The sequence below is a fragment of the Haliaeetus leucocephalus genome, unplaced genomic scaffold (assembly GCF_000737465.1).
Source record: "Haliaeetus leucocephalus isolate CR32 unplaced genomic scaffold, Haliaeetus_leucocephalus-4.0 Scaffold198, whole genome shotgun sequence".
Lineage (NCBI taxonomy): Eukaryota > Metazoa > Chordata > Aves > Accipitriformes > Accipitridae > Haliaeetus > Haliaeetus leucocephalus.
This window is the reverse complement of record NW_010972634.1, coordinates 888,525-912,533: the sequence shown is the minus strand read 5'-3', so window position 1 is coordinate 912,533 and position 24,009 is coordinate 888,525. Positions and strand designations below refer to the sequence as shown.

Below are 24,009 nucleotides of genomic sequence, written 5' to 3'. Positions count from 1 at the left end.
TTCTAGCCTTTCTGGCTCCATCCAGCAGATCACAATCTGGACATAAGCTTTCTTGTCACCATATCAATAGCACGGTTCATGGATTGCGTGTTTGATATGGTGTTTGTCAGCCTGGACAGCAACAGTGAAAGTAAAACTGGGGTAACTTGACAGAATTCTTGGTTGCCTCTGAGGTCAGACAGAACCTGATCATGATGTTAACAGTCTGGCTTGTTCCCCCTAGAGACACTCCTTGGACTGTCTTTGAAAATTTGGACATCCTAAAGGCGGATGATGGCCAGACCCTGTGGTTGTGAACACCCCTCAAGATGATGCTCTTGGCCTTCGAAGTCTTGGACCGCACACCCATCCTAGGGGAGATGGTCCTCTCCGTTTTGGTCTTGAGCAACATCTTGGGATGAAAAGGATGCGGGTCTAGATGGGCTCCTGGTTTAAATCAGTACATCTGTTCTTATATTTAGCTTTGCATTAAGAATAGATGCATTTATTTGCTTTATAGAAATAATTTTCCCTTTCCTTTTTCTCTGCTATCCCCTCTGTTCACTTTGTTTATGTTCCAGTGCTCCACAAAAGTTGTCTTTTTTAAGCCAAAACCTGTTTTGCAGATTTAGTCAGCTGAAACAATCTTAACGTACATACTCCACCAACTCACCATCCATCTCCAACTCTCTTTTTCCAAAGTCCCTCCTTCCTTTGCCTCACTTTCATAATTTCTCTCCGACTTCTATCCAGTATAATTTCACCCAAAGTTGCACTTCAGGAAACATTTCCTGTGAAACTGCAGGCAGTCTTTCAAGACACAGTCATTTAAAAAAGCTACACACATTTTTATATTTGCTTTCCTCTCACTGACAAATGACTCCATGAAATGCAAAACTCTTAAATCATCACGCTACTCACATTGACCAATTTCAGTACTTGTTGCCACAATTAAGTATGTGGCTACACACAAAAAACTCTACCAGCCTAGTGCCCCACGCAGATAAGCTGTGAGTGCATAAACTCCTATTTCTTAAACATAACCAGCTCACTTCTGTCGTGTCTGCCCAGATCACAGCTTCCCACTTAAGCCAATTTGGAATCAGATAAAACTGTCAATGAGACTCAAGATCAAGCCAGAGTGCTACAACAAAATGGTAAAGGCTGAAGAACGGGCATTTCTTCAGCCAGATCAAAGTTTTTGACATTAACATTAAGTTAAAAGTTTGGGCTCACAAGATACTTTAATTTTCTTTCTACTAGTGCTACTGATTTTTTATCTGTAAGATTCAAATTGGTGTGTGTATGTGCAAGCTTCCTTTAAGTTTCCATTTCTAAAGCTAGATCCTGCCTCCGAAGCGACACGGAGTATTCATCATGTGTTCTCCTGATCCGCTCCAGGGTCTTGGATGAATCAGAGTTTACACAGTGGACCAGACCATAAGGCCTCTTTTTATGGAACATTTAGGAAGTTTTTTTGTAAAAAAAATACAATATTTACTCTTCCAAGGCATTCTGGTCTTTAGGCTTTTATGATTTAGCAGGAAATTATTACACTTTCCACAGCATAAGGCTTTTTCCCATCTTTTATTTCCTGGACAGATTTGTTTTATAAATAGCTGTTTTCTTAACTGAAATACTCTGATCTTGCTTAAATGGAATTATTTTTAGTATAGGCTTGAGAAAGAAATCATTCTAACGTTGTAACAATGAACATTTCAGTGAGATGTACAGTTGATTTTAGCACAGCTGTAACCTCCACTGCAGAATGATGCTCTTTCTTGCTTGTATAAGGGCAAATATATTCAATGATATACAGAAAGCACTAAGTTGGGTAAAAACTAAACAAGTGTTCAGAAAAAAACCCTGTAACATAAGGAGTTACTAAATTGACAGCACAACATTGCATTTTAACTTTTTACTGTTAGCTGCACTACGAACTAGCCTGATGTAGCATTGATCTGGCCACATAATGAGCTACCTAAAATTTGTGTTTCAAAGGGAATCACTGCTATGATTTGTCATTCAGCATATACACAGAGATCAAAAAATAGTCTGGATTTTCCATCCCTTACTTGAAGCAGGTGCTGCTAGGGAATTGGGCCATCTTTTGATCACTTCAAGGATCAGCCGTTGACTTTGCAAGCAACAGAAAGCGATACATGGACCGGTTCCTCATAAATACTATGAAAAAGAGGATGTTCACTTGCTCCTTAGTCCAGTATATTGCAGTTGATTTATATAAGTCAGAAGAGTTATCTCAAGTTTTATAAGCCCATGAAAACTACATATTACTACTCCTTGGAGGAAACCAGGAAACAGCCTTCTGGCCCAGGACCTATTGGCAAAGTAGATCTGGATTTCTTGACGAGGAAATGTAATTTTTATGGTTTTCTTACGGCGTTCAGAAGAAAGGACTGGACTATATATGCTCTGGACATAAAATGTGAAACTAAGAAAATAGTAGCTGACCTGTGTCATCAATATGTTCCTTCCGTGGAAAAACATGGCAAAGCCACTGGCAGAAGGGGTAGTATTTCAGATAATGACTACAAGGAGCCCTGGTGAAACCAGTGCTCAGATGCACCTATTTTCAGCAAGACGAATGAGGAGATATGAATACTCTCATTTTATCCCCAAAAGCTGCATTTCTATTGTATTTTGTTCGTAGGTAAAATATGTTATTGAAGAGAATGACTGTTTAGTTACTGTGACTAATGACAAGATTAGACAGGGTTAACTTTTTTAGAGCACTGCAAGCAGAAAATAATGCTTTCCTTCCCCACTGACTTTTCTGTGAACGCGTACCATTTAAACCTTTGTTTCTATTCTGCTTGATTTCTTAACAAGCGTATTTTCAGGTACTTATTAATTAGGAAAGAAAAAAAAAAAGAACACAGAATCAGGTCAATTGACATACTCCCTGTTTTCAAGATTGAACCTATTTCTTCCTTAAAAAGATTTAGAAGGAAAGCATCCTTAAAAATGAGCATTTAATGTAATAAATAAATGGAATTTATGCTGAGCTTGAGATAGCTATTGATGCACAGAGCACAACTGGAAGACACAACGGGTGAATACCATTTTGTAATGACCTTCCTACGGCGATCTGCCCCATGCTACAACTGTTGTGTAGGAAGAAATCTTTTCTTAAGTTCAAACCGTAAGATTTAAAGAAAAAAAATATTTGCTTGCCTTAAGCTTTTCTAACGAGCATTAATATGCAGCTCGACACACTGTAATAGGCTGTGTCCAAGAAGCTCAGACACAGTGTGAGAGAACGCTTCTTGGTTTCTTCTTCACACTATTTGCTTTAAAATTAAAGCTGGGCAGGCTCTGTGGAACCTGCATCCAAATTAATCTCGACAATCTTCTAGAAAATCTCCATTAAAGCTCAAAGCTTAAGAGCTTAATGTGTACATAGTTTCTGCTTTGAAATAGAGCCAGAGGCTCTAACCCCCAGAACTGATCTTGTATTCATTTTTTGGTTTCATTCACCAGCACACAAGAAAGGCCAACGCTTGTTAACGTCTGAATTTATGATTTTTTAAAGCCTTTCAGTATGGCAACAGGTTTTGTTTTCTCTCCTGAGTTTGCTTGTTAATAACCATAAACTGAGACACCTGGAAAGAGCTACACTTTGATGACTACACTTTCATGTCATCTCTGAGCAGCAGAACATCTCCATGGAGCTCCTGGTCCTCTCCAGGGAAACACCTTGTCCTCATCAGAGGTCATGCTACCTAGCCAATTATTTTAGTTTCATTATGTTATTATTATTACTTTTATTCATGACTGAAAATAATCCCAGGTGAAACTCCTGGCCATAAGGAGATGCCAGGAGGTGGGATGTCAACCCAGCCAAGAACCAGTGTAATGAGCTAATGATGCCTGAACTTCAAGTAATTCCTCACCCGTCATCCTGGTTGAGATGTGGTACAGCCACAGTAATGCCCGGGGTAACGGTCCCATGGGATCACCTTCCTGGCTCCACTTGCCCTGCCCCATCCCTAAAGCCTTGCCTGGAGATCACAGGACTGTGGTCACCCACAATACCAATATCATCACAGAGATTTAGTTAGTGTATATATATTTATGTGTTATTTTTATATACATAATGTATTATAAATAATAGATGCTATTGTTGTTGTTATGTTTTTTCTTAGTCCAATACTAACTGGAGAAAAACTAATTTAAAGTTGAATGAATATAGGCTACTCCTTGAGTTTATGTTACTGAATGTCCAAGTGAAGGTACTGTGCATGTTTTCCCAATTCTGGAAGTCTTATGTTTGAAAACACATAAAAAAGCAGGTCAGAAATAAAACTAGATCAAGCACGTGACATGGCAGGGTAAAAACTAGTATGTCCATTTTAGGGAGACCTGTCATCTGATATGGCTGCGTGGGATTAATTTTTCATCCAAAACATTCTTTTTAAGGGGGTGTATCATTACTCAGGTCACTAGTTTGCAAACTGTAAGATCTTCTAGATCATACAACAGCGCTCTTCCCTGAAAACCTCTCTCTGAAAAAAGCAGCAACTTCTGGAAATGAAGCAGTAATTGCTAAAACATTTCCCTATGTTGAAAAGTAGCCGAATCCAAAATAAAAAAGAAAGCAATCAGTTACAGCTTCCCCCTCAAGAGAGGTGAAAGGAGTCCAGTTCCGAAGGATTTTGATCACATCCCCATCCACCATCAAGAGAAATCATCTCTCGGGTATAATTTTACCCCTTGCACTGCTTCTGCACAGCAAGGGGTTGTCGGTTCTGGGGGGAAATGATACACTGGGGAATACTGTGAGCTGGGACAAGCCTGTTGTAGTGAAGCCTTCATAATGATGGGATTACTTACAGCGTCACATTGGCTTGGGTAATTTTTTTTCTCTAGGATTCAGTGACATTATGCATCTATTTGATATTGTTTTGCTGACATGAAACATAGCCTGTTCCTCACTGCTGTGGCACACTTGAATTATTGGGATACTAGACATGGCTTTGGTAAGGACCATTTGTTCCAGTTTCAGATGGCAGAACAAACCAAAGGAAAGTTTGAGAGAGACAAATTTCAGGAGTGAAAGACTGGCTTTATGTCTTCCTTGTTACTCCTCTAACCCGTATTTTATTGCAACCTACAGTTTTTCCTTCTCTAGAAACTTGCATTTTACCTCTAGAAGCACAAGAACACACTTTGCTTCTTTCTACAACAGTTTACAAATCAGATTTTTCCCTAGGGAGGGTGGCGGGGTTTTTTGTTTTTTTTTAATGGGTATTTTCTTTAATAAGGTATGCTTCGAATGACTCATATTAAAGCTTATTCTCTTACACCTCGGCTGTGTGACTCTTTGCCAATGAATAACTCACAATGGGAATGAAACTAAACTGCAACAAGACTCCTCTTGGGGCTCACCCTCCTTTTGGTTGGAGGATATAGCTTACAGATGGTTAAACAGCAAATAAAAAAAAAAAACAGATGAGAAGGAAACAAATCAAATACTGCACTCACAAAAAAGTCAAAAGATGAGGACGGCAGTTTCACTGTATTTTTTGATAAAGTAAACAAGTGTCATACCTTTTTAAAAATTCCATATACTCAGTATGCTTGATGAGGCCTGTCCTCATCATTATTGTTTGAAAACATTGCCGATCAATAGCCCAAAGTTTCACATTTACGAGAGCTGGAAAAAACAAGACAAGGGGAAAATGTAATTAGCAAAATGTCAAAATTTGAAAAACCTGTTGTGAACTGCAGAGGAAAATGAATTCATTCATGAGAAAGCATGAAAATGGGTACACACTTCAAAACAGTAACATAAAACTCATCCGCTGGACAATGGACTGAGCATGCACTGAAATGATCTGAAATACCCTCAGTTTTAGCTGTCATACATGGGCTTTTGAAAAGATCACCTAAAAGCAACTGTGCGATGACAAAAAATCAATGCAGGCTGAAAGCAAGCAAGATATAGCGGGTCAGTTCATCGTAACCTGGCACATAACATTGCCTATGACACCGAGTGATTTGGGGAAATTTTTTGTGCATTATCCTGTTTCCGAGACAGCAAAATTCATTAAGGTTTCATCCTACTCCCAAAGTAGAAGACAAATTTCTCCTTGACCTCAAGAGATTTTCCAGAACCAATTCCTGCTATATCCTAATAATTGAACACCTCCTGATTCTGGAGCTTTTGAGTAATTTTTTTCCAACTTTAGTTTTCAGGTCTCTGATAAATTCCAAGACTTCAATGTTACACACCATACGCTATATTATATACTTCAGAAGCAAAGTCCCGTTGTAAAAACGAGCATAACAGATTACCATTGCATAAAGTACAGATGCTCAAAGAAAACAGGATCATGTGAATTGGATGCGCAGAACCCCAAATGGTCCAGATTTTCATCTCAGATGTGGCTTAGACATTAGCATTAACTATAATGCTTGCATACATACAGTTTATAATAGAGTTTCTCCTTAGAGAAACAGTTTAATTAAACAAAACTACTCCAAAGACCTCTGCACTTGTATTAATTTTTTTTTCCAGAGAGTAATTGCAATAAATTTCATCCCCAGATCCCATTTCACTACAGGAAACAGAAATGAGCAAAATGACTTTCAACAAAATATTTACAAATATTCTTGTAAATAAAAATCTGAGAAATGACTTTGCTTTTATTTGCTGCTCCTTTAGTTCACAGACACCCTGGTTAATGATTAGGTTTTTATCCCTAACTGCATTTGCAGGATGTAAAACCTTCAAAGTGCAAATTCAAATTTTTCTTCTCAAATCGCAGAACTAGGTGAATGCATCACATCGTTTAAAGCCTCTTTTCATTTTCAAGAGGGAAATTCCTTTTTGAGCATTTTTTAGTTTTATAACCAAACTGATGGGAAAGAATGACCTATAGCTATAGTATGAGAGATTTTTGTAAAAAAAAATTAGTCTTTCGCTCTCTTCAGAGTGGAAGAGACAATTAATATGAATGGGATCTCTGTTTTTCTGCTTTTTTACTGTCTTCTGCAAAATAGGGGGTTTAGTTGATTTCTAGATGAGCTCTATCCTAGAGGAAGAAATTAATATTAACAAAGGGGGGGGGGTGCGACTCACTGAAAAGGACAGTCTCCTGCTGTAATGCCTGATGAGGAGGAGAACTGGTATCAAGTCAATAAAAACTCAGAAAAATCCCAGTAAACTCACTAAGATGAGGAAAATACTATCTTGTAAAGTAGGTGTTTTCTATCTAGGTGAACAAATGTAGGTGATTTTAGCCAACCTGGCCATTTCAGGGTGGTTTGTATTCAGTGTGATGTACGATTGTCACACAAGGTAAAAAGGCAACTTGCTTAGTCATGAATAGCAAAACCACTGGTAATTCAGTATTTTAAAAAAACATGTAGAGAATGTGAAAATAAATGAATGAAATACAGGTTGGTTTTGTTTGTTTGTTTGCTTGGACTAAAATATCCAACAGCATCCCAGTGCCCTATAATGAATGCATACCATAAACACATCTTATTAGTTCATCAGTTCCAAAGTATGGCCATCCTTTAGAGTAAAATTCAAGTTTTCACCTCTATTTCTTTCACAGAGTCTTTGTAGCAAAGACATGACTGTTAAGGTGATGCCACTAGCTGAGTAAGCTCAGAAGATAGCACATACTTCAATTCACCTTTTTTTTCTATTGTCTCATGTAATTCTGAAAGATGGAGCAGCCTTCCTATCAATTTCTGTCTGCTGCTGCTTACCAATGTATTTTAATGGATTCATCATCTTATGCAAACAAGTAGCTCTGAGAAGTGAAGGTTTCATCCCGGTCTCAGTCCTGGACAGCTGCTCCTTAATGGACACGTTCGATTGGCACCTGGCACCAAATTCCTGTTAGGGTCCGTCACAGTGCTCAAGAGCACGGCCTCTGAACAGCAGAGTCCCTACCCGTGGCCCGTCGGATGCATTTATAGGCTATACATCATTACGCCTTAAATCAGTGACTGATGGCAATCGGCTAACTCTTATTTTTCATGCACATAGTGAATGATGAAGGTACTCAGTGCATTTTCCTTCCTGCAACGGGTTCAGATACAGCTGCAAAGATACACCTACCTCTGAGGTCCACAGGGGTACCATGGAGCCAGATAAGTGGCAAACATTTACTCATTCTCCTCTGATCCCCAGATGATTTATGAAGCACTACATCATGTTTGATATCAATCCCCAAAGACCAGAAAGAGTTGCTGCTGCATGGCCTGTGCTAGGCATGTTCTCACTTGGTCTCCTAATGCACTTAGGTAAATGGCAGATGGAATTTAGTACCTCTTGGGCAAAATGAAGATCCATTTATTGCTACTAGGAATTGTTCTGTTAAAACAAATCTCCGCAGCTGGCAATCTTCACGGGAGCACAGGTCCAGAGGTTTACTTGACAAGCCTAGAACAAGTCACATTCTCCTGAAAGTAGCCCCTAGTAACCCAAGGTATATATACGTACAACTATATATATATGTGAATATATATATAAAATTTCATACATACACATACTTACATATATACTTATTTATAATTTTATATGTAGTATATGTAATATAATTATAAAAAATATATATTTTATTATATGGGGGTTTTTTATATATCCTCCAATTATACATACAGGTATGTAATAACTAACTGAACTAACAAGGACCATGCAGCGCAGGAAAAGTTAAGTGCAGACAATGCACTTCTGCACTGCTAATTATAATCACTACTTATACTTTATATTCACATTTATCCTGCCTAATGATAAACAGATGTTTTAATAATGGCTAATCACAGTAGAGCTTTAAATGTCAATATGACCCTTATAATCAGGTGTGAGCTTCATCTCCTGTGATGCTTAAAATCTCCTGTAAATGTGTTAGAAGGTTACTGAAGGAACAGTAGGAATTCTGTAAGATTTGACAACATTAACAACTTAAAAGAAATATATTTATGAGTGCCCTGAGATGAAAAAATTGTATATGGGATGTATACCACAAAGTCAATTCTGCTGTGAATAACCAAGTCATAACAGATACAGACAGAGGTGACACAGATTTTCTTGTCCGTCCCTCTGCAAAGAGCGTGTGTTGGATGTTGGAAGTAAAATTTTCTGTGAAGCACGATTTCAGGAGAATATCTTACTCTCTGACTGCAAGAACTACAAACATAAAGGAATACGATAAATAACATTATGAAAACAGATGTGTGTACATGTATCTGTGATGGGAGTTTCCTAAGTCTACTCAATAATATAAAATATTATAATGCAATCAAAGCAGCTCCACTGGAGTTACTCTACAATTAAAGTTTATTGCCTCTTTTATACTTTTTCATACTAAAATGTTATAGCTGGGGTTTCATTTTATCTTTGTAACAGCACATAACCCAATCACTGATCATCCTAGAAGTCACCAAGATTTTGGCTGGCACACAAAAAAAGTTGCAATGTATAAGGCAGCAATATGCATGCTCACAAACTAAGGTATATTATAAAATATTTATTTGTCATAAACACTCCTCCTTCACTCTGAGACACCAATAGGGATGCCCAGTACTGGGACCTCTAAATGACTGTTTATATGGTATCACCACTGCATTTTTAGGAGCCACAGCTCTCCAGGTGAGGGTATCAGACGATGCTGGGCAGTCTGCAGTCACCGCAGAATATTTTAATTGTGTGTTAGAGATGAGCAATCCCATCAAAACAAGGATTCGGTATGAGCTCCTAACAAAGGTGCTAGATAATTAGAAAAAACACAATTAAAGCACTGAGTGGTTGAATCAACCTCAGCAAAGGCACAGCTTCTTATGCTTTCCTGCAAGATTTCCTTTAAGAAACAGATTCGTCTGAATCCAAAACTCCAGATAAAAGCGATGCGGTGCGAGGGCTGAAACAAAAGCAAAATGCTCCTGGATAAACAGGGAAGAGCAATGAGAGCTGAAGCAAAAGAATTGGGATTTCATGGGTCAAAACTAGATGGGCGTGGAGATACTATCAGTAAAGTTTAAATTTTAAGTGTTCATTGTGGTCAATATTGAACTTTTGATAACAAGTTGACTGAAATTATTTCAATTGTTTCAGAGTTAGACCCCTCTCTACACGAAAAGCACAGATTTAAGCAAATAAACAATTTCAATAAACAATTTCAAACTTCTTTTCCAAAAAGAAGTTTTTCCAAAAGAAGTTTTCTTCTTATTCATTTACCCAGGCAAGCTATGAATATATATCTCATTTTAAACAGGTGAAAATACGTCCCCAGGGATATAGCGTCCCCGACAGAGCCCAAAGCTTGGGCTACATCCTGGCTGGTTTATCCATGTCCACTGGCTTACTTGTGCACCGGGAGGTCTGTGAACATAAAGCAAGGCAAAATAAAGTATATTCTCTGGTTGCCAAGGATCATATGTGCATATCCTTCATGATGCAGCACAAACCTGATGGATTCAACAGCTCAGACCCTCTCTGAGTGTCCTCCCCCTGTCCAAGGCAGGGCACAACTTCAGGGTGACGCAAAGGAGGAAAACTAAATGCAGATTTTTAGGTCGCAGCCAGTCTTTAGCTGGGATTTTACCACTGGCCCATGCAGCCACAGTCCCCGCAGGGCCACCCCGGTGCTTTGCACCACCGTGTCGGAGCCACAGGGATGCCGGGGACAGGAGATGGGCACAGGACACGGCGCCAAGGAGAGGAAGGCCAGAAAGCTGCCTTTCTCCTGGTCAGCTCTGCACTCTTAAAAGACATTTGCAACATTTTGGCTTTGATATGTCTCCTTCATAGCACCGTGTTATAAACTGCAGTTTTTATTTATCTAGTCTTTACTGTATATACTGCTATCAGTTATGCAGTATTATTTTGGTGTCAGTAGGGGTAGAAGACGTATTTCCATAAAGATTAGAGAAAGAATTCAGATTTTCTCCATTTATTGCACTAAATAATAGGGACTATGCATTATTGATCCTCTCCAAGGCTTAATTCTCTTAATTTTTTATACATGTCATCATGTCCCCAGCCTGCTGAAGGACAAAACTTTTGCTCTTTTGCTTCTTTTCTTCTTGTGGACCCAGCAGCTGAAAATCCTGAACTTCAGGCTCAGACCCAAGCTACTCCTTTTCTCAGCATCACATGCAAAGGCAGTGAAATAGGAGGGGGAAACTGCAAAGTTGTAAGTGAAAAAAAAGTGTTTACAAAAGAGCAACTAAGTATTATTTATATGTGTAATATAATATTATATATTCTATGTTATTATAGCTGGGGACATCCTTCAGGTACAGCTGCTAAGTCGCACCTGAAAATCAAGCATCATTTTGCATAGCATTATTGGAAAACCATCTTCCCAACACAGATTTTAAGCACGGGTTGCTTTTCTTCAAAGCCAGGTCAATCACAAATGGTCCTTTTAACCACAGCCAGGGCAGCAAAGCTGTATCACTAAGACATTCAAAGATGCTTTAAATCCTTAAAATCAGAGCAACCACCAGAATAGTGCCCAGAAAGGTGTATTATTTCAAAATGAAATGCAATACTCATACAGCCCTGCAATCCTTTAGCACCTTTCCAAGTTTTTACGTGCCCAGTGAAGCCTTTCCAAGTTTTTCAAGGATCACCGAGTGAATCATCCTCAGCTCAAGCGCTCACTGGCAGCATTATTGGACCTGAAACTTTTCATTACCTTGCACTGTAAGCCAAAATTCATCACCTCACTTTTGCTTTTAGGCTATTTTATTCAAATAACTGTTTATCTGCCCAGGAAAGCCTCAGGCAAAAAACCAGCGGCATTTTCATGTCCTTAGGGCCTTTCTGGAAGCCATGATATGTAAAATTTCCACTCAAATTGAACCATCCTTCCACTTGGGTTTGATTTTGCAGGGATTATTGTGCAAATTACTGTTGAGGAGAACACAGTCATTTCCAGTTACTTGTGTTTTGTCATGTGTATCGTATATAATGATGATGAAAAGCACATTTAACTAAACAGAAGGAGCACATTGAATTGTTTTACCCCACCAGACACACCATGAATCATGCATGAGGCCCCAGCAGACTCTGTTTGGGATATGGCATGGAGCAATGCAGAGGGGATGTATTTAACAGTTGGAGCAAGAATGAATTTCTCTGTTCTCAGATGTTTTAAGTTTCGAACAACGATGGCACCGGTGTAACGATGGCTTCATCCCAACGCTATCCGTTTTCTCAATAGGTCCTTTCCCGTAACTCCCTAGGGGGATTTTGTCACCTCATACAGTGCAAAGGAGTAATTTTACATTCGGCTAAGGAATGACACTGCATTCAAGCAGAGACAAACATTTAACTATGCTTTTTCTCCCAGTATGGTTTATATCTACGTGTTCCTAAATGGGACAGTTTGTTAAAAATAATGTTTCATAATAAAAAATGAAAACATACCCACAGAAGTAGGAGAAAATATTAATATTTTTATTGCATTCTCAGGCCAGAGCTGTGGCTTTTCCTGACACACAGAGTGCAGGACAGGAAATAAGGAGAATTAAGAAGGAAAAAAAAAAGGGAAAAAGCTTCTAGTGGGCCTAGAACTAATCCTAATAATGGAGAACGGGATGATTTTGGATGCCCAGGGCTTGGTGTGGAAGGATGCTCAATGCCAGCATTACAGCAGTGCTTCATACTGTGCAGTTTATTTTTGGGGTACGGTGTCAGGATGGCAGCAGGACACTCCAGCCATGGTCTTTCATGTGGTACTGGGCTACAAATGGGGGGATTTTTTGTCCGCACAGTGGCAAGTCTGTACTGTGGCATAGGTGCAGGATGAGGTTATATCATTTCTCTCTACCTCTTTGTGGACTACCCATTTGGTAATGGTCTTTAAAGCAGAGGTCAAATATGCACTTTTATGAGTGCCTGAAATTATCAGCATATTACTGTGACCTGAAGTACGTAGAGCCAGATTTCATCTTTACTGTGATCTTTTACTTTTTTTATTCCCATCTCCCTCCCTGAGCTTGACTAACTTGAATTCTGACATCAAAAACATTCATATTACATGCATTACAAAACCCCATTGCGCAGAAGTCCCTGGGCTGTATTGCTCATGTGGAGGACTGAAGGTAACTGCTATTCAAAGGCAACAACTGCTTCAATACTTGAGCTCTTTTCAGGCCATAAATAAATTTTATTTCTTATTTGGATTTGCATGATCTTTCAATAAAAAAGAGCCTCTGTTTTGCCACGGAAGGGTGCACTTAACACCATGCTCAACCCACCCCAGTCTTTCCCCCTTGGCACCAGATGCCATCCCAGCGCCTACACTGAGGAGGGGAGGCAAGGAAATCCTCAACACTTTGGCAAAACTGCACCCCAGTGTTCACAGCAAGATACGTTCTTGCATGTGTATCTGAGATTATTTGTCATTAAAGAGAACTAGCAATTGTGAGACACCTCACAGGAGGATGCTGCACCCATGCATGTCACCTCTAACTCATCTCCTGAGCCTCCTGGCCGGTGACACTAGATGCTCACCTACACGTGGTGTAGATACGGGTAAGATAATTTTTGCTTTGCACAAGAGGTAAGTCCCTTTTTCTTTTGAAAACCACACACCGTTTGCACTTTCATAGTACTTAAAGTACAAGCAGGTCCTGAATCCCATTTTGGAATCAAGATTGCTGCAGACTTACAAAACTGGACATTTTTTAATACTAAATGGATAAAACATTCAAAAACAGATTAATGGGCAAGTCTCAGAATTGTATTACTTTTTAAAGAACTGGTTTTGGTTGCTGTTTAAGCACCGGTCTCAGTGGTGACCAATAATATATTCAGGCTATGTGAGGTGGAAACAATGCAGGAAGGACATGACTCAGTGAAAGTTCTCCAGATAGCTCTGCTTTCACTACAATTAATTATGATGACCCCGGATATCCCATGGAACTGTATACACTCTGCGTAAGAATGAAACACGCCTGGATAAGATCAGGTATGACTAAGAAAAGAAACTGATGGAAATTGTTATTAACAAACTGTTCTTTTCCACCAGAATAAAATCAACTCTAGTATTAAAAAGTCAGTGAACCAAATTTTAGGGGTAGTAGCATTAGTGATGAAGACATCTAGGAATAACTGGGGCAAACAAAATGAAACACTGCAGGTGTACTGTAGAAATGACTCAGTGGAAATTACGACCATCACACTTTCTGTTCATCTTTAGTAAGAAACCAGTAAATAGAATAACACTGTTGATATTTAATTATAATTAACAGAATTCACTATTGGTTTTACTGTGGTTTTGGTAGGTTATGCTGGAGAACGTGGGCTGACTCCTTCTCCCACCGAAGTGACTGGGCTCTGCAGAGTCAACAAAATGGTCTACTTGAAATAAAAATTAAAAAAGGATCAATTCATCCCATTGCCCATATAATGCTGTTATTAGTCTTTGAAGGAAGGGATGCACTTGGTATCTGAAGAACACTGAAGGGACACCTTTCCCATCTGTGCTATGGGCTGGCTGTCACCACCCTTTATACTTGTGATTCAGAGGAAGAGCTGGTCCTACCCCAAGCTCCTCCCATGTCTACCCCAGCGAGGTTTTGCCTCTTCGATCCTTTTCCTGTGGGCAATCCCTCCTGTGAAAATCCTGTATTGCAGCAGGAAAGGAATGAATATGTATAAAGAAATGGCAACCAGAGTTTAGCCGACTCGTGCGAGCCTCGATGCCCTTGTAAAGCTTCAAGCCAAACATTGATTGACTTCAATGGAGAGGATTTCATCCTTACTCCTCCATCATAACGGCTTACAACCTAAAATACCCCTACACTTGAGATCTGACAACATCTATCAGCCAGTGCTGAGTACAATAATCTGTATTAGATACTATGTAGGATCCCAGGACATTTCTTGCTGGAAGAGTAAACCAAGTACTCCAACCTTCTGCCCTAACAACCACCTTCACCCAACGTTTCAAAGAAAACTACATGTTTCCTAATAAATTATTCTGGAATAACCCCAGCCTGGGTGTTTTTATTAATTTAAGGCCCATAGTGTTTGGCTGAGGGTATATATTGTCATTTGGTTTTATCTAACATCATTCCCAATCTTCCTATTGCCCCCCCCAAATACCTCAGTCCTCTTCTGAAGACTCTTAACTTCTTGGCCTTAATGAGAAGTTGTGACAAGGATTAATTAAGCATTATGAAAGTCTTTAATTGTATCAGGTTTTTTTCTTGGATTTCAAAACATCCACATCATCCGTACTACAAAACCTGCTAATTAGATGTCCTAATACGCTCTTTTTAAGCTAACTGCTATTTTACATAACCTTTATTATGTCAACCCCTATTCATCCCTTCTGTATAAATGCAGTTCTACACTTCTGACATTCCTATGATACAGTTTTCCTAGGTTTTTAATTAAACTTACCTTGTATGAGCAAGAGCTCACAAACTACTTATGAAATTGTATTCATTATAGTATTCAACATCCATAGAAAAGATGAAAGCTGAAACAGTTCCTTAAAGCAGTTTAGGAAGAATCTATTCACAGCTATTTGAAAGCCACAAAAAATACTTTCAAGTATCATTTTAAGTGTGATGGGAGAGTGATGTGCATTAGGGGGAGATTAATGGAAAACAAACAAGGGTCTAATACAGGTCAGAAGCCTGAAATTTAGTTGCTCAAACAACTAATTTAATGCAATGAACACAAGAGGGATTGAAGTAAAATGTCTCCAACTATTTGCAAAAGGAATAGCAGAAAACAACCCAAACCTCTCATGGGGGTGTGAGATTCAGCTAGGGACACATCACCTCATTGGCATGCCAAGGTCATAAAAGCTTTACCAAGAAACCTTGTGTCTAAGAGTAATGAGCAAAGTAATACATTCACATTTTCAAGAGACCTACAAATCAGTTCTAGCTCATTGCCTAAAGGAGCCCCAAGAACAAGAAAACTGAATGTACCCAATTAACGGAGGTATCTTAATACTGCCCTAATTTGGAAGGGAAGGCGTTGATAAATGAAGAAGCCAGCTTGGGGGATGATTAAAAAAGCAACAGAAAAAATAGTAATAAAGAGATGAGGCATCTCAGAGAGACTCCCCAACGTGGAAACCAGTCTCCTGCAATACAGGTGGGCCGGCACCAGGGGTCTGTATTTTGGGACGGGAGGAATCGCTCTGCTGCTAGCAAACAAAAATGGGCCAGAAGAATTGCATGTGACTTTGTGGTGCTAGGGCAAAAAGAGAAAAGGGCCTAAAAGCAGTGGAAAATCCCAGGTGGCAATACCTGTGGCTCCTGGGGTCTGACCACGAACACTACCAAGAGCCTTATGGAAGGATCTAAAGACAGTACAAATACGTCCCTCATGTTGTTCCATTTCTTGAAGCCACCAAGGCTGGACAAGCATCCCTTTGACAGTTCCTCTGTTGAAAGAACCTCTTTCATACTTCTCATTTGAAAAATATACACGTTTTCACGTTCACCCTAAAAAATGATCTTGGGAAGTACAGTGGCTTGGCTAGTCAGTAAAAAAATAAATACAATGAGCGGGCACAAAACCACAAACCTTCAGGGCAGAACTTGGGGTTAATTTTTAAGATGATCTGCACAAGTTTAGAACTAGTTTGATAATTCGTATGCGTTAAAGGTTTAAATGAATGATTAAAGCCAGCGGTTGATATCCTAAAGAGGCATATGCTTGAAAATTGTAATGGGGCTGAGTATTTTAGGAATGACTGGAAAATATGAAAAAGATTTTATACTCTATTTGAAAGAAAATATCACTTTAAGGATACAGGGCTGCAGGATAATGTCTGCTTGTTAAAATAATAAAAGAAGTGCACAGGTAATGCCTTTTCTAAAAAGAAATCTGAAGTACTTTATAAGCAATAATTATGCCTGCCAGCATTTGTGAAAGCTCTAAAGCACTATATACTGATATCACTGGAAAAGAAGAGAGGAAAGTGTCTCTGCTGCTGCTGGTAGAAAACTTTGCTAAGACTTCAGTTCTCCTGAATTCACCTACTCTCTGGTAGACGTGCTCATCTCTTCACCTCAAAAATAAGCATTGGCTCTTTCATTGCTCCATTACCACCCAAGGTAGTGCTAACACCTAAAATCAGGTGGAAGTTATCCTCTTCTTTCTACAGAGTGATCACCAGACTTCCAGCAGTCATGGAAAAAAGGGAAAAAGATGATTTAAATGTTTAACTTCCCAGCAAGCCACAAAGTGATGAGGTCCTCTCCTCCACCCTTACTCCAGGGTCTCTCACTGAGCCTCACAACAGATCTCCACAAAAGACCTAAAATGAGGAGGAATTTCAGCTTCACGGACTGGTTTTTTTCTAAAGGACAACACCATACAGGTCCAAGAGATCCATTTTCCACTCTGAGTTATCAAGAATGGTTTTGTAAGGAAGACAGTTTTTTAAAGAGCTGTTCACATACAGCAAAATTAATGATACTTTCTAAAAAGTAACAAACCATTATTTTACTGTTTTGTTGGGGTTTTTTCCCCCTAACTCTAGGTGCTACTTGACTATTTAGCTACAAAAGTAGCTCCTATGGCCAACTTCCCATAAAGCTTATTCAACCAGATAGATCAGCATGAAGCCATGTGGAAATCCATTTACACAGCCAGACACTCTCACTTATAATTCTGCACTGCGGGGTGCTTTAATTCATGAATAACAACAATAAGAACGAGAAAAGTGCCATATATGCCTTCACGAGGTGTAACTTATTGACCAGGGACACCCTTCTGGCAAGATGCTTTTCATTGATTGAAAAGCCTAATTAAAGCGGCACACAGTATGGAATAGATGAGTGGGGTTTTTTTTCATTATGTAACAAGTACCAGAATATCCTTGTGCTAACTTTCTCAGCCCTGGTATGCATAAAAACTCATTACAGCTCCAACGGACAGTTTGCTGCAGGAGCTAATGGGATCCCCAGGGTCCCATTCACGTTTCCCGGATCTTTCCTTCTAATGCAGCCGCCCCTGGGAAGTATCACACAACTGGATCTGTAAAGCAGCCTCTCCATACACTTGGCTCTGTAGTTTCCAAGAGGAGGATGACACCAGTGGTTTTCAGAGCTGCTTCGTAGCTTTTACAGAAGGGGCTTTGTCATATATTTTTACTTCTCTTATATACAAGTCAGTTCAAGTGCATGTCTTGAATTTATTTTGCTACTGAAGCTCATAGCTGCTCACTGGGCCTTTTGATACGCACACTTAAAATGTACTCTGAAATGATGGCACAAAAAATAGAAATACAAAGGAAAAGCAAAACTGCGGCTGTCTGTATGAAAGCAGAGTAATGTGAAGAATTTCTTTTTTATATGATGCTATTAGTAGAATTAGTAGTAATCTTATTCTGCTAAGCAAAAGGACACGCACGTAAACAAAGGATGAATTTTTGGACTGTGCAATACTAAGCAAAGCGATGGAATAAATTATTCTGTGAATAGTGTAAAATTGATGACAGCTGAGCCCTATAATCCACTATGCAGCAATGGCCCTGGCAGGAGACTATAAAATGGAAATAATCGCAACACTGAGATATTTGCACATTCCCAACTAAGGCAGAGCCAGGGCACAACCCTTGCCCGGGAGGCACAAGGCTCCAGGGCTGGTGCTCTCCTTCTCCAGCTGGGATATTTGTTCATCATGAAAAAGACACTGAGGAAAAGGGATGGTGGACAAGTTATCCACCTTTCAGAGGCTGTAAAGAAAATAATATTTTCACCACAAAGCTGTGACATGTTTTGAATGCTATTGCCACCTTCTCCTTGAACTTCTCTCTCTTTTCACTACAAGCCTGAAATGTTATTTTATACCAGACCTTTAATTACTCTCTGTGATGTTGTTAGCAGAAAAAAACCTGGGTTTTCCCCATTTAAATTAAAATTCACCTCAGTTTCTAACCACTAGTCACATGAACTTCAGTCAGCACAAACTTGACCAAGTACAGCAGCAGAAGTGAAGATTTTGTTACCTTGCACCATATTCAGCTACATATTTTCAGCAAAATACTGCATACCATTCTGAAATTTAACGTAGTATAAAATTACTCCATTGCTGCCATCTGCAAGTAATGCTAAACTTTCAGATATGAGCTTGAATAGCAATATTTTGAGAAAACCAGAAAACATAAACTGCATCGTGGAGGCGCACTAGGAATATTAAGCAACTAGAAACCTCAACAACACAAAAGCTTCTCTCTCTGTGATTAAAAACAGGCAGCTTGCTAACTGAACTTTACAGTAATTCCACATTTTAAAACTATTTCCTTATTTCCCAACAGCAGTATTTCCAACACAATGGTTAAATAACCCATCCCCAACCTGCTCCCTGCCATCTCAGGTAACAAGGATTAAACGCTTTTGCTTTGCTGCGTCAAAATACGTGAGTTCCTGGGTCTTGCACAAATCCCATCGCACAAAAGCTCAAGATTTTTCTCTCTCGAGCACAAACTACTTGCAGTGAGCCCACTTGTTAGAAATTGTCCCATCAGCTATCACTTAGATCTATTTACTTTGCGTTTGCTTTTAAAGGGTGTTTTATGGATGCCATGAGAGCACCAATGACAGGCTTAAACCCCTCCGTTCCTGCTGTTCATCGCCTCTCGTTGCCTATAAAAGTAATCCCAGCCATAATTCTTTCAATTTCCCTGTAAGTGCCTGAGCTAGGAAACAGGGTGTCCACCTCTGCACACTCTTCCCAATGACCCAGGAACTTCCCTAGTTTGGAGATATCCCCTCCTACAAACAGCTTCACCTCCAGCCCCATGGGGCAAGTTGCAGACCTGCCTGGAAAAATAACTACTTCTGTTATGACACTGAAAAAACCCTTTTTTTTCCCTCCTCAATATTGCTTTTGGACAATCTAAGCCATGTATAAACCCTGTGGTGTTATGCACTGGGTATTAAAGATCTGTTCTAATCGTTTAGCTGTGCTTAAATAGCATGGAGTAGCTTGCAGAGTACAGGCTGGATTAACACCTCCATGTGCCACATCCGTTCCTCAGGGTTATCTGTCTCTGCCCTAAGGAAAAGCTGTGTTTTGGGGGACTTCATCTATCAGACAAATTCAAAACCCAAGTGAGACCACATCCATAGGAGGCGTAGGTATCTGAGGTAACAGGATGTATCAGAGATACCTCCACGGAAAAGGGCAGAAGACCCAAAGCCAGACACTTGTGTAATATACCTAACGCTTAGACGTAAAAAAGGGTCTGGTCATGCTCTATAGAAGTAACTGAATTATGTAACAAGATAATATTGTTCTAACTCTCCATCTGAGGTTTAAGCTATGACTCAAATACTCATCTTTTCTTTCTTTACATCTTTTCTGTACTTCCAGTTGCTGCGACTTCTTTCTCCCCCTCATTAATCCTGACACCTTCAAGCTGTTAAGTGCTGAGCCACGGCAAGAGCACACCAACTACAGCGTTTGGCTGGGGGAAAAAAAATAGAGCAACACTACAAGCTAATGCAAAACTAGCTATCAACAGCCTCCATATCCATAGACAGCTGAAATACTCAACAAGGGCTGCGTGAGAACCTTTCTGGTTTCAAAGAGCAGGGGCTGTGCCTTGAGAGATGTGCAAGCCAGGTAATTCAGTCTGCCTCTATATTTTTTCCCCTAAATTTTAATTATTAGATGATTACAGGGGAATTATTGTATATGCTTGCCCTGGTCATCGTCTTTACATTAGGGATCTGCTGATGACAAATACCTGAACAACACAGGGCACCCAGGATGGTCATCCTCACTCGTGCCGGCAAAGCACCATCGGTAAAAGCTGTGATAACTACACTGACAGTAGGGAGAAAATCCTGGGATGCTAGAGCTTTTTATTTTGGCTCACACATCATTGCATAGCCTAAAATATTGGTAAGCTTTTAATAGCACCATTAATTCAACAACAAACACTGGCATTTGCTGGTGCAATGCCTGTGAGAATGAGAAATCTAAGTGCAGCTTCACTTCTGCTGGCAAAGCAAAGAGAAAGTCACATTTCTGCGTAGTTTTTGACCAGGTTTAGCTCTACAGAGGGGAATAGCTGGCAAAAGTAAAATATACAACCAGTCACTTAAAAAACATCTAAAGCAAAACAGCGGACATTTTTGCTGCAAGGTGGGTAGGGCTGCTGAAATGCATTCTTGTTTCTAGCTAGAGTCAGAAAATTCTCTCGCTCGAGCTGCTTCAACGTTTGTCTGTTTTGACAGCACGTTTACTTTAACAAGGTTTAACAAGCAATCACATTCAGGAGTCTGTATTAAATTAAATTCAGCACGAGAGTTAATATTTTGAGGTATAATTATTCAACAAATCATTGCCTCCTTGATAAACACATAATTCTAGCCAAGGCAGGGATCGCAGGCTAGATCCCTTCCTTCAGAAAAAGTGGGTTTAGGAAGAATTACAGCCCAGCCCCAAGTATTCACACTTCTATTACCCAAAGCACCCCCTATTAAAACAAGATGATAGCACCTGATACCTATACATCAGATTTAAAATGTCTTTCTGGGGTGTTATTTCCTCCCTGTATCCAGAGTTCCCGGTGAGTGTGCAGATAACTGCAATCTGGTCCTGCTGCTGATCCTCCTTCATCTAATGCCGTTCTACATTTGTTTATTCACACCAAGATTACCCTATGCCTCCCCAGCGTGACCAGCTGCCTCCGAGACCACGGGGATGGTGGGGAGGCATCTCCAGCATCTCTCCTCCCAAGCAAAGCAGCGCTGGGAGCACAACCCACTGGCGGAGAAATCAGAAACAGACTGCAAAGCCTTTTCCCTTTGGTGCGCAGCTTGAAATCCAAATAGGTCGAAGGGGATCAAAAATTAGCACCATGTGCTGGTTGTTTGCTGGCTCAAGTAAAAAGAAATGGTAGCTTCGAGTCCAGCTGCATGAAGATAACTGTGCAAGCAATTAGCTGACAGCTTCCTCTCCAGTAAATCTTTTATTCCTTTCCACAGTGTGCTGATCATAGCAAAAAAGCCCACAGATTAAAGCATTAAAAATAGCCTGTACAACTGATGGGTCCTCCAGGGGAAGGGGAAGGGGTTTTGCTATCCATACGATGGGTAAACCGGCTCTGTGACTGTCAAAAGCTTCCCCTGCCCACTACCATTCCCTCCCCACCCTTTGCCATGCATCATACATAATTTAATGATATTTCCGCTCCTACGTAGCTTTAATGTTGTGTAAGATTTGACGTCCAGTCGTGATTTAGCCCATTTCCTTTGTTTTTCCAGCCTCTGTGTCTATGTCTTCCTGAAATGACCTGATCTCTGGGAAAGGACTTTTCTTGCTTCTGTATTTGGAAACCAGCGGACAACCACAGTCTGAATAAAGCAAAAGTCAAACAGCAGCAATAACATCAGATACCGAAGAGCATTGGCAGGGAAGTGGAAAAGGGCAATTTTAAAATATCACTTATGAAACAGAAGGACTGAGCGTTATGCCTTTTGAAAACAAGGTCTTGTTATTCATCTGCTGAGAAAGCAAGAGGTAGAAGATATGACATTGCCTTAAAGCACCCTGAGAACTTCCAAAAACATTACTGCCTTGCTATTTTCCTAAGCACAGACAGCAATGGCTGGCCTCTCCACGTAGCATTTAACATGGACCAGAGAGAAGTCTTCTCCTCCACCTTCCCCAAGTGACAGGACAGCATCTATCCTGGCCCTTCCTCCCTTTTGGGGGAGAAACCCTCCTCCTGCTCTGCAGCGAGGCACGTGGTTCAAACACTCAGGTCAGAGAGTTGAACCCTTGATGGTGAGACAGGTGAGAACTACGGGATGTGCCCTCTGGACATCGCGGTCCACAGCCAGGTCACATCCATCCCCCCTTGCTGCCCTCAGAGGCCAAACCCTCCACATGCCCATCCAAGGGCTGAAGGGTAGATAGCAGCACAGCAGGAGATAATGGTAGGAAAAGGGGACAATAGTAAAAAGAAAGAAGTTTTTCAAGAAGGGCTGGGGAGGTGGAGAAGACGAGTGAAGGAAGGGAAGGGATGTCACAGCAGGAGAAAGGCATAGGAGGGCACCTTTCCGACAGCACAAGAGTCACTTTGGGGTGGTGCAGGCACTCTTCATCACTTGAGAGCCTTTTCGGGGTGTCTGCTTCGTAAGTCAACGTGGGAGGACCTCGTAGGGTTGCAGGAGCAGGTCTAGATCCACCAGCGCTTGGATCACATGTGGGTGGGAGCTCTGGCAGGTTCGTCTCCACCAAAACAAAACTAGGTGGCACATGTCAAATACGGCGAGTGGGGATGAGCAGGGGACTCCCTTCAATACCAGACTACTGCTCTGAACCAAACTTGGAGGTAGAGCGAGCCACTGGCAAGGCAGAGGGCATAAAGCCTGCTTAAGTACAGCTGCTTATTGGCAGAAAGAGCACAAAAAGCTAAATATAAGGAATTTTTCTGCAGAAGGAAAGAAAGATATGAAGAAATTAAGGCAACATTTGTTGCAGTGGGTTTTCTGCCTTGCGCTACTCACCTGCACACAAGGCTGGGAAAAAAGTACCAGCCCCAGAGTGCACAGCCAAACGTGCACACAAAAAGAAGCGGCAAGTTCTCTCTTTGCCTAATTTGGGAGATTAATCCCCCCAAAATGACAGGGTGGGCTAACTCCCCCCCCCCCTTTCCACAGCAGCACATGGACTTTTGCAGCTTTATTTCTGCGACACATCAAAAGGCACTACTGTCATCTCAACATGGGAATGGCTCCCTTTCCAACGCTGGGAAACCCACCAGCCTGCCTGGAAGAGAGGACCCCAATTCTTCACTCAAAGGTAGCAGCACATCAGCATACAGGAAAATTATTAACACTTCTCCTGAGCCTCCGAATCTTGCTCCTCTAACCATCTGATCTAGGTGGCAAGAACATTTTGCCTGAGTGGAGGTAGACATTCATTTTCTTTGGATGACAGCATATTTAATGTGATTCATGAGAAGCTATTTTCCAAGCCGTTAAATACATAATACAAAAAGAAAATAACACTGTGTATTTCATTAGATAAACTTGTGGGTTTTCAAT

General features: G+C 40.4%; 1 protein-coding gene across 1 annotated transcript in view; it reads right to left on the bottom strand.

Annotated features, from left to right (window-relative positions):
- PRKG1 (protein kinase, cGMP-dependent, type I) overlaps positions 1-24,009 on the bottom strand; it is a 363,786-nt gene that overhangs the window by 69,909 nt on the left and 269,868 nt on the right. Inside the window, exon 4 of the mRNA XM_010565944.1 lies at positions 5,551-5,656. Coding sequence (XP_010564246.1) covers positions 5,551-5,656 — 106 coding nt within the window. The remainder of the gene's footprint in view (positions 1-5,550; positions 5,657-24,009) is intronic.